Source organism: Ictalurus furcatus, chromosome 18, assembly GCF_023375685.1.
Source record: "Ictalurus furcatus strain D&B chromosome 18, Billie_1.0, whole genome shotgun sequence".
In the NCBI taxonomy this organism is placed as follows: Eukaryota; Metazoa; Chordata; class Actinopteri; order Siluriformes; family Ictaluridae; genus Ictalurus; species Ictalurus furcatus.
In genome coordinates this window covers 3582428-3594495 of record NC_071272.1, presented here as the reverse complement: position 1 = coordinate 3594495, position 12068 = coordinate 3582428, and the positions used below count along the sequence as shown (strand labels likewise).

Genomic DNA, 12068 nt, shown 5'->3' with positions numbered 1-12068 from the left:
CTAGTGGTAGCACGGTTTAAGTCCTAAAAATACAGGTACAGATACGGATAGTTGGAGCACTAAAGAGATACGGATACAGATAGCGCCATTGTGTCACACCCCTATTGAATTCACATCATCTGACCCTCTGTCAGCCTTGATTGCTATTGAATGAGGTTAAGTAACCAAACAGAAGCATGCCACGCCTCACATTGCAACTTCTCTGTGTATATCAGATAAGGAGTTGACGGTTGGGAAGGTGTATGCTGCGCTCATGATCTTTGATTACTACAAGCAGAACCGGGCCAAAAGACTCCAGGAGCAGCAGCCCACTTCAGGCGCACTGGTACTCTTCCACCCATTTCGCATGACGCTTGAAGAAAGCTTTCATTATTATGTACATTTATATACGTTTAAGAAAAATGGCACGAAAAGAATAGATTGAAATTACTTCTAAGGGAACTGAGGCCTGCACTAATGGGATGAATATTATGGAGGATAAAGGGTTATAATGCTTTACAAGGATCTTTCTCGTTGTTTGAACCACAAACGGTGTTAAGCAGTACTAAAGCAGACGTCTTCCCTACTGTACCTTGCAGAGTAAAATGGGGTCTCTCTTCAAGCCCATGTTGCCCCTCACCCACATACACGAACACGAAGAGCCATCATTCAAGAGTGCCAAACTGCCACCTCCTTCTCAAACCGATTCATCTCCACATCCCGAGTTCCCGCCCACAACCCCATTCATGACCAATGGAGAGCCAGTGTGAGTACCTCATGCATCTCAAGCATGCTCGGCTTCATGACTGTTCTTTATTATTCGTTTTTTAAAATTAGGACGTTTCGATAACTATTGATAAAATGTCGCAAAACAATCTGTGTACTTTCTACGTGTGTATGTTTTGACACGTGATCGCAGAAAAAGCAGTACCATGATGAATTCACCTTCAGCAGAGACTCTTCAGAAGGGCAGGAATTCCATCCATTCAGAAGATGTGCCAAAAACTGAATCTCAGGTATTGGAGTACTCTGATTGGTTGTGTACAACCAGCTTAAATCTTTTATGGCTTACCAGCATTCTGGTCCGTAGCCTTTTGTAGCTCCAGTGAAGACATTTCTTCTCGATTCTAACCCATAATAACCTATTATATACTCTTATAGCCCTCTATAGCAACACTGTAGTCCACTACAGATCCATTAAGCCTGCTCTAATCCACTGTAAACCCCTTGTATCCCATGGTATAACCAAGTATACAATTACAATTATAGCACAATAAGTACAATGATACCTCCATGTAACCCCACTGTAGCCCATTATACTATAGCTCACTATGTACTGTATAGTTCAGTGACCCACAGTATAGCCTTTCAGGTGTTATCTATAATAAATCACGTTTGTGCATTATTGTAATCCAATGTATTTTTCCTCACAGTCATAATTGATGAATAATCCAGACTCTTATATAGAACCAAGGAAGCTCACGGTCTGTAGTTCACCGTAAACCCGAATGTCTGTAGCTTCTGTGTAGTCTCTCCTGAAACACTTTCTCGTCTGAGAAGTGCACCGAAATGGCGTTTGTTGATTACTCGAGCAGGCACATCACCCATTTACGTCTTCGTCAAACCATAGTGATGTGTATATCTCTGTATTGTGTGTGTTGTGATGCATGTGTACTTGTCTGTGCATATGTTTGTGTGCACTGTGTGGATCTTACAGGAATTAGTAGAGATGACGGATATGGAGAATAATTCTGATGTAGGGGGCTTCTCCACACTGGAGGGCCACGGGAGGGCAGCTTCAATGCCCAGACTTAGTGCAGGCTTCCAGGTAAGCCTCTCATTGTTTCATTCTCATTCATTACTCAGTCTGTCAGCATTTATTTGTTTTCGAGACTGTGATTTTTCACAAGGGGGATTTATTTCGGAGAGGTTCACAGATAAAGGAATAAGAGGGAAAAGGGGAAAAAATGAATCGTGAACATCGATTTTATTCATAAGTTGGGACGATGGACGATCGGATCAGGTTGGATATGATGGACGGATGGATGGATGGATGGACGGATGGATGAATGGATGCATGGACCAATAAAATACAGCGGTGCCAGGAGCCATGGTTTAATTGCTATGGCAATACAAGGGACGCCCACAAATTATGATTTTTGGCTTTTTCAGATAAAGAACCAATATAAACCAAGTGGGTGGATCTCTCAGGTTGTAAATAAATGGAGGGACAATTATTAAGTAACTAAGCACCAGATAATTTGGCTCTCTGTTTTCTTACAATTATTTAGCATGCATCTGAAGAAAAAAAAAGCCGTCATGTCCTTGTTTTTTGTGGTAAAATTGTTTTCTCTCTTTGCCTGATTGAATTTTCTGTTTAGGAAGGCAGATTTTTTTCCCCCCGCAGATCAATGAAGAGAAGTCTTGTAGTGCTAGATGCAACACTCCATACTCTAAATCATTTATTGTAAACAGACTCTTTGGTATTAGTTTGGTGCATCTTTCCTTCCAAGGACGATACAACGAGCACCTCGATATATGATGATGAAACATAGATTTAAAGTAGCCAAAAATTCAATGTAATATGATCTAGATTTTATTGTTATTTATTTATTTGTTTGTTTTATTTGAAGCATTGTGGAGTGGGAGGTCACACTTCCTGTGTCACTTACTGTGACAAACAAGCACAAAAAAAACACATCCTTTTCTCTGGAACATGACAGTCTCACTTCCTTCATTACGACGGAAATTTCAGGGAAGCACAGAGTAAAGAAAAACAACAAATGAAGAAAGATAACGAGAGAGAAACTCGCAGTGTGGAAGGAAAAAAATTCAATACAGATTGCTACAGATCTCCGTATAGATGCATTTGCAGCTACCTGCGAAACATTCATGTGGCCATATTGTAAATATTGAATCACAGATCGGTTTTGGACAAATTGGAATGTACTGTATACGTAATAGTAGGTATTAGGCAATGTGGATGTGTAATAACCTAGTGTGCTTTTAAGTGACATTTAAATGCAAATAATGTTGTTGTACTGGTAATTAATTACGCAAATTTCCCCTAAGTTGTTTGCATTCTGTTGTCTTTTCAGTTTTTATTCTTTTTTACTTTCTCTTAACATTTGTTGTAAGTACAGAAGACTATTTCTGTCTCTGCCATTGTCTTCTGTCTTATCATGTGTCACTTGTGTTGTATCATATTGTATTGTGTCTTGTCTGTTCCTGTCTTTTCTTGTCTCAATGTTTCCCACTTTTCTAACAGCCCACCTACCCTGTCCAGAGCCTTTGTACTCCCTAGACACTTTTGTTCCTCCTCCTCTGTTCTTCTCCACCGCCCCGTCCCCATACCTCCTTCCACTTGATTAATCCCATTGTAATCATATTGCCAATTTCTCTTGTTATCGTTCTCTCTTGTTATCTATCTGTCTATTCATATTCTAATCTTAATCTAGTATTGAATCATCGCATATTATCATCTCTACGCTTCCTTCACTCCTCTGCTGTCTCATTTCTATAATCCACTGTCTCTCTGATGCTGAATGAGTCAATGTTGGCTGTATGTTTTCCCTTGCTCTCCTCAACTGTGTGTCCTCTTCCTGTCCTACAGCGGAGCCAGTTGCGCCACACCACCGGGATATACCTAGCAGTATGTACCAATGTTCCAAGCCCTTCTCAATCTCTACCTCTGTCTTCCCCTTTACTTCTCTCTTCTCTCTCACTCATATCACTTCTGTGTTGGCCTGTGTGTGCTTTGCCCATTCCAGTCCACGCTTTCTTGGCTTGTCCCATACACTGATTCAGAGATATAAATAGCCTGGTCATGTCAGAACACATAAAGCTCCAAAAAAAAAAATATTTGTAAAGATTCTAGTGCTTTATAGCCATAGTATTAACACATAAAATACATAGGTATGTATTCTGCGTTTTGGGGATGTTATGAATCGTGTATGTGTGCATGTGTGTGTGTGTTGTGGGTGTATGTGTGTGTAATATACCATTATGGCTTATGTTTAGGCAGCGGTAACGATGCAGTTCTTCTCACATCCTCAGCTTGCAATGTCCCCAGTTTGAGGGACTTTTACGGAGGTCACAAGATCTAATTTATTGACAAAACTCGATGCAAGTGTATCGTATATAAGATTAGGGTCCCCCATACCAGTAAGCATAGAAAATGACTACTGGGTATGATGTGCCCAGAGGAACCGCACAGCTATAGAAGGTTTTGTTTCACTGTTGAGTGTAGAACTATTGAATCATTTTGTCTGTATTACAGTTTTGAACAATTTGAATTGTAAACAACAAACGTTTTACAAAACAAAGCTAAGCTTTTTTCAAAACTCTTCACACATTAAGCATATCTGTTAAATTTCCATGGGGATTAAACTGTAAATTGCAAGTCAGAATCTCATCTTCAGAACCTTGGTGAAGATGTTTCCTGGAAGGCTTTAACTCTGATCCTCCCATTTAAAAAAAAAAAAGGGGGGGGGGGGTTGGGACACCACCGTCTCAGTTTACCAGTCCAAAGGCGTTATCCCAGATCTCTACGCAACAATGAAGAAGCTTGTTACCCACAAAACCCACTGCCAATGCATTCAATATCTCCAGCCGTATCTCTTCTACCCCTGCACCCTTGCCACTATGAAGATTTCTAGCTGCCCTAATAACCTCAGCCACAAAGATGGACTCCAACACACCTGAGAAACACTGTTCACTGGGTTAAAGAATTGCTCAGAGTGCTCCTTCCATTGCAATATCCACACCTAAAAGTCACCTTTCTTATCTGGAACTACTTTTGCTGTAGCCTCTCTGGCTCTCCCATACCTTTCCGTTGAATGAGGAAAGGCCTCCACGAGCATTATTTGTAATGCTTTCTTTTCAACTTAACATCTTCCCTCCCCATTGGATCCACTAGTGCATCATAGGCTTACTGCAAAGACTTGCACTATCAGCCTTCTGGTCACAGCTTCTCGCAGCTGCCTCTATCACTGAGCATGGCCCATTCAGACTCAATGTCCCTGGCCTCACTTGGTATAAGGGAGAAGTCCTTTCTAAGGTGGGAGTCTCACACCGAAGCTTTTATCAAGCAATCTGGAAGGCCTTCCTGGGTTTACAAGGTAAATCTGGCCAGCCCCTTGTGTAACAATTCCAACTCATCACCAATGAGCGATCAGCTGAAAGCAATGTCCCTCTCGTTAGCCAAGTGTCCAAAACATATGGCTTCAATTCTGATGATACAATCACGACTCAATCATTTACCTTTGGCCTAAGGTTCTATGGAACCAATTACACTTATGAGCAACTTTGTTTCTGAACAAAGTTCTGAAGGGTTTGCTATTGACAATCCATGGATTGCACAGGAGTCCTACAGGTCACTGCTTGGGTTGATACTTCTCCAAGTATTACCATCATTGCCAACATGAGCACTCAAGTCCCCCAGAAACACTATGGACTCAGTAGGTAGTATCTTGAGACATCCTTCATCCTCCCTAAGTAAGAGTTTTCCTTTCTGAGACTTGCAATCTCATAGAGGCGAACCTCTTTTCAACTTGTGAGTATTCCTAAACCTGAGTAGTAACTCTAGAGGAGTAGAACTCTGGAGTAGGAGAGCGCCCACTCCTAATGAAGAAGTTTGATACTGGAGCCTGTACAGTGTGCGGATGTAAGGACGACTATATCTAGTCTATGTCTGTCCATCTCAGATACTAACTCAGACTCATGCATTACCAACAAAGTGACATCACATGTTCCCAAAGCCAGTTTTCATTGCAAGGTTCAAGTCTGTCTAAGACTGTCCATCACATACCTGCTGCATATCCGGCATTACAATGACCCCCACTGTTCTTCATGCAGTTGGTGCGTATAAACAAGACGGCTCCCGGGTTACGTTGGTGGTCTGGTCACCAGACACTACTTGCCGACACCACCCTCAGACCTGTCTGCAGGAGGGTATCTTGATAACCCTAATCTGGACAGGATATACTTAGTCTTTTTGTACAATTCATGGGCTTTTTAGGATTGTTCTTTAGTTGACCTCTGCTCTTAGATCTGTTCCCCAAGGTTGACTCTACTGGGAGCATTAAGTTCCTGGTAACATAGCCATGAAGTTCAGTAAAGACCCTTAACCATGACATGGCTCAAGAGCCAAAAATGTTTACCACAACGTTAAAATATATCAGATAGTGCACCGAGTGTATGCTACCAATATTATTGATAGCTGTGCATTGCTTTGTGGTTGATGTGGTGTACTTAATAGAAGAAAATAAGTGTTTTGAAGCCTTGAAATTTTAGATGTGTCTGCAGTGTTGTAGTAGTGCATTTTGGACCTGAAATGAACAGTTTAGCCAGGCTTGTTCAGATTGAAGTGTGAAGAGTTTTTGAAAACTTGAACTTGGCTGTGAATAAAACCTTAGTGCAATAAGCCAACATATTGTTATCAAGCATTGGATCAGCACTAATAAGAATAAGTCAGCAAACACTGGTCTTTAGTTGTGCTTGCAAGGTAATGTGAAGATTTTAACACAAAAGTTTTAAAACGAGACTTTTAGAAGATGAACAACTGAGTAAAGCTTACAGACATGTCATCAGGTGTGTTTTTCAGTTCTACAGTAAAAGACATACTGTATAGCACATTTATTAGCAGTTCTTCTTTCTTTGTGCTATTGTCACTCCTTGGCTTTGGATACTTTCTTATAGCAACTGAGAAGGTTAAGAAGCATCTCGATGACAGCATTCACACAACCGAGTGTTTACATCAGACAATGATGGTGTTCTTCTCCTGTTCTAGAAGATATGTATTTCTGTGTGTGTTTGTGTGTGTGTGTGTGTGTGTGTGTGTGTGTGAATGATAGGCGTAGACCCTGCATTGAAAGTGTTTAGCAAACCACTGGTCTTGTGAGCTGGTTGGTTACATTCTGGTGATATTTTACTCTACTGTCTTTTCTAAAGTGACATTTCACTCAGGTTTTAGAGCTCTCATCCTGTCTTTCCTCTTTTTCTTTTCTCCATCTCAAAGCCCATCATGGACGGCAGTCCCATGCGGCGCTCAGCCTCCTCTTTGGCTTCGCAGAGAGGAGGGACAGAGTTGAATTTGAGGGAATATGCATTGGAGCGGCCCCCAGCGGTACAGACTCAGGAGAAAGAGCGAGACAGAGCGCACCAACATCATCATCATCATCGATGTCACCGCCGCAGAGACAAGAAGCATAAATCCCTGGACCGAGCTATCAGTGAGGAACAGCCTGGCTCTGTGGGTAAGAAAATGCACATACAGTATAAGACGTTTAATTGAGTCACACACAAATAAGAAAAGCATAGTGGACTTGAAAGGCATCATATTGTATGGATATGTCACGGTTCAGTAAGTTGAGATGGGTCATGGGTCATATATATATATATGCACAGTGGACAGAAACAGCTCCCAACCTTGTGCAGGTGTTTCTCTAGAGAAGCAGGAAGAGAAAGTAGCACGACTGATAGGAAAAATCACTCTGATGCTTTCATTTACTCTTCTGTTCACGCTATTCATTTTGTGGATAGGAGGCAGCTGTGTTTGAATCTAATGTAATAATGAAGCAGCATGTCTAAGTAATCTGAACTTTTTCAGACACAACGGCGGATCTGAGCAATGAGCCACGGGAACGGGCGCGCGAACGGGAGCGGGACCGAGGTCGCTCTCATGAGAGGAAGCACCAGTCGTCCTTGGCCACTGACAGAAAGCAGCGTTACTATTCCTGCGATCGCTATGGAACCATAGAGCACTGTCACAGCCGATCACCTGGGCCAAGCAGATCTACATCACCAGGAGATCCACAAGAACCCAACAGATTCAAAACGGTACTTACCAAACGAACTACCTATATTGTTACAAAGACATTCCATTTAGAAAAATAAAAGGTTCTTCGTTTGATATGTCTGTCTGTCGATATATATTTATCTATCTTGTATCTTGGCTCTCCCAACCTCTATCTGGTGTTTAGTCTTTGCTGTATTATATTTCATTTAGCAGGGCGTTAACTCCGCTAAGGGCAGCCCGGTGGTCTTCACCTCAGGCTCCAGTACACCGTGTCGTGGAAGGAGACAGCTCCCTCAGACGCCACTCACCCCAAGGCCTGCAGTGTCCTTTAAGTCTACCAGCTCCTCCACACTGCAGATGGCAGCCACCCGCTCATCCAGACCAGTCCCCACCTACCTAAGCCGAGGACAGTCGGAGCACGACGCCCTGCTCGGCATCACTCACCAACCATCTCCTGTGCCTGTCACTCGGATCGGATCTGACCCCAACCTCGGCCCCTTGCAGCGAGACCCCCACCTGTCAGAGGCCGAAGATTTCCACGATGCTTTGAGCACCTACAGCTCAGGACGTTTTCCAAGGACAGTCTCTGCCACCCATTCATCCACTGGGGTGGTGCCGTCCATGCTTCAGCAGAGCCGGAGTGGAGTGCCAAACGGGTACCACTTCACCCTGGGCGTTAGTACATCTCTGGGCTCCAGTGCCAGGATTTCCCCAAGCTATCAGGATACAGAGAAAGATGACTGGTGCTGACGAAATGGTGACCAGTATATGTCTTAAATGTGTCTTTACAAAAGTGCAGGATGAGTTTTATCATCTTTGCCTCAAGATAGTCATACATTTGAGTCATGCCTGTGTGAAGATAGAATGGAAGCTTGAGGAGAGCTAGAAGACCGGATAGTTATTAATTTTTTCATGAATGTGGCATGACGACACTCTGTCTTGTCGAGATGGTTCTCTCAACACAGATTGTGACAATATGAGTGCCATGATGAATTTGATAACCCAAGGTGAGCACTGTCTGCCACTGAAGAGGAGAAATAGTTCAGTTATGTCCTCAGTGCTAACAAACTCTGCTCTCCGCTCTCTGGAATCATATTAATAGGGCTAAACTCGGCAGAGGGGCAGAGGGCAGAGAGATACAGCCATGTTTGATTAGAAAGCACAATCTATAATGAAAGTGCAGGACTTCTGCTCATCCATATGGTATTGTTAAGAACCTGGGCCTCTCTTTAGTTCGTAAAAAAGGTTATACATCCTTGGTTTTGTCCAGACTTCTTTGTCTTAACAATTCTTTCCCCGCTGCTGCTTTATGCTGTTTCTTCCTCTTGTAAGTGGCACAGATAAAATGCTCCCAGTAGCTAAAAAAAACAACAACAACAACAAAAAAAAAAACACGCCAAATTGTAATTAGTTTTATAAGAGATTCTAGTAGAGTGAGCATCTTTTCATAGCATTCCTTTTTGTACCTTGTACATGACGTGTGTAGCTGGGTGTCCTGTAAGGTCTACTTTGTTTTTTTTTTTTTTTTTAAATACTATATTACCCGCAAAGTGGTAAAATACCAAGTGCCTAACCTTTGAGGTTAATTACTGTATGGGTATAATGTATCGTGAGGCATTATAACCTGAGAAAGGCAAATACTGGATACTGTACACAGTAGGTAAAATGTCACAGATCTTTTGTTCCTTATATGTATCATAGCATGTTATGAAGACAGAGATGATGGCGTTGCACAAAAGAGAGAATATACGTGAGATTTTAATAGTTGTTTGTGTGAAATTATTTAGACATGTTAGTAAGAAATCTGTAAACTGCAGGGGCGATCAGCAACGTAGCTTCGAGAAGGTACTGTAACTACGAACTAAAGACACTGAAATGTCACTGCGTTTTCACTACGTCTGAATTGAATGCATGTTAGGAGTTTTTACACATGGTGTTGGTGGTGTTGTAACATTGCAGTGTGTGATGTACATTTTATTTTGCCAAAGAGTACAAGAGCTCTTGCCTTTCTAGTATTAGACTGAATTAATTACATGGAGTCAAGAGAGACTTAATATGTTTCGATAGGAATAATAAATTACATTCCATGTATGTGTGTGTGTATATATATATATATATATATATATATATATATATATATATATATATATATATGCATAATAATAAACTAAACTCTATTCTTATTATATATTATTGACATAATAATTAATGAATATAATTGCTTAACCCTTTCTTAGTAAACAAGAAAGATGTGGTTCTTTTGTAATACTGGGTGATTTTGATAGCTTCCAAACACCTTATCATTGTCCATTAAGACAAAATGATGTTTATTTGTAACACACACTCACCAGCCACTTTTAATAGGAACACCTGTACACTTGCATATTCATGCAGTTCTGCAATCAGCCAATCCTGTGGCAGCAGCATGATGCATACAATAATGCGATACAGGTCAAGAGCTTCGGTTAATGTTCACATCAGATATCAGTTTGGGGGGAAAAACATTGACCTCAGTGACTCTGAGTGTGGCATGGTTGTTGGTGCTGGATGGGCTGGTTTGACTATTTTAGAAACTGCTGATCCCCTGTTGTTTTCATTCTAAACAGTGTCTAGAATTTATACAGAATGGTTAAGAAATATCCAATGAGTGAGAGTTCTATAGGTAGAAAGGTCTTGTAGGTAGAAAGGTCTTGACTTGTTCAGACTGACAGGAAGTCTATGGTAACTCAAATAACCACTCTTTACAAGCATGGTGTGCAGAAAAGGCATCTCAGAAGGCACAACGTGGTGACGCATGAGGCGGTTTGGGTACAACTGAAGAACACCACATCAGGTTCCATTCCTGTCAGCCAAGAACAAGAACCTGATGTGGTGTTCTGTTGTTGTAGCCCATCAGCCTCAAGATTTTGCATGTTTTGCATTCTGAGATGCTTTTCTGCACAAAGCGGTTGTAAAGAGTAGTTATTAGTGCTTCCACAGCCTACCTATCAGTTTGACCATTCTTCTCTGAGCTTTGTCATCAACAAAGTGTTTCCAGCTATAGAACTGTCACTCAGTGTCGCCTTGTGTAAACTCTAGATCAGCCGTTTCTGAAATACTCACACTACCCCAACTGACACTAACGACCGTGCCTCTGTCAGCGTCACTGAGATCACATGTTTCCCCCATTCTGATGTTTGATGTGAACATTTACTGAAACTCTTGCCTTGTATCTGCATGATTTTATACATTGCACCGCTGACACGTGACCGGCTGACTGCCTGGGTAAGTGCATGAATGAGCAGGGGTACAGATGTTCCTAATAAAGTTGTTTGTGAGTGTAGATGGTATTCCTTGGACAAGCTTCCTGTGTCCTGTAAGTGCAGGGATGAGATGACTGTTGAGAAACAGTACAGCAGGGCTATGCAACAAGGCGACACTTTATAATCGCTCCTCGTCCTCTGTAGCTTTATTTCCTAGACTCTACCTATCTGGGACCAAGACTATTCTGTTCAGTTTATACATTAAAGTAATGAATGCTGTACGTGACATGCAGTTTATTGGAAATGCAGCGAGGCCAAGTAGTTGTTAACAAGTGTATAAACAGGACAAATGCATGCCATTGTCCTGTCTTCAAAAGTGATTTTGAATTTGTGTTGTTCGCCTCAGTACAGTCCATAAAGTGTTTTCCGTCTAATTAATAATTGGTGGATGATTTAAAGACACCCCCCCCCCCCCAAACTAATCAACCTCACATCGATCCATCGTTGACGACGTTTTACCTTCTATTCTCCCTTTCTGAAGGGGAGATGCGATTTGTGCACCTAGTACATCTGTAACTATTCTAAAGCCATTCCTATGAAAAATCTACAACTAATTATTATAATCAAACTTTCTGCCAGGTGCCAAATTTAACACAGCACCGTTTTCTCATCCTCATGCTGTACCTTGTTCAGTTGACCTGTGGACATTGTGTTATGTTTGCATGTTACGATGACATGTGCATGTACAAATATATGTTTGACATATTTTAGGTTTGATTCCTATGAGAGGTTCACTGCCTTTTTTATACAGTCTTCAATTAAAAAAAAAAAAATGTTTGTGGGAGTAAATTAGAGAAACTCATTTTAGACCATTTGTGTAAAAGAGGTGTTGAACAAAAGAGAAAATTACATTCAGGCTATGAAAGCATGGGACTAAACTAAGTTTTTAAGCAGATCAGACACCACCACTGTTCATAGGCTGTCTGCTTATTTACCATTCATTACCATTTTGTACCACTGAACTGAAAAGAGAATATTCAAAAATAAAT

At 41.3% G+C, this 12068-nt stretch overlaps 1 protein-coding gene across 1 annotated transcript in view; it reads left to right on the top strand.

The window, feature by feature from the left end:
- The window catches only part of cacna1bb (calcium channel, voltage-dependent, N type, alpha 1B subunit, b), a 129626-nt gene extending 119754 nt beyond the window's left edge, over positions 1–9872 (top strand). Inside the window, exons 40-47 of the mRNA XM_053649045.1 lie at positions 216–325; positions 579–745; positions 899–995; positions 1697–1807; positions 3593–3631; positions 6998–7235; positions 7589–7818; positions 7988–9872. Coding sequence (XP_053505020.1) covers positions 216–325; positions 579–745; positions 899–995; positions 1697–1807; positions 3593–3631; positions 6998–7235; positions 7589–7818; positions 7988–8527 — 1532 coding nt within the window. The 3' untranslated portion in view covers positions 8528–9872. The remainder of the gene's footprint in view (positions 1–215; positions 326–578; positions 746–898; positions 996–1696; positions 1808–3592; positions 3632–6997; positions 7236–7588; positions 7819–7987) is intronic.
- The last annotated feature ends 2196 nt before the right edge of the window (positions 9873–12068 follow it).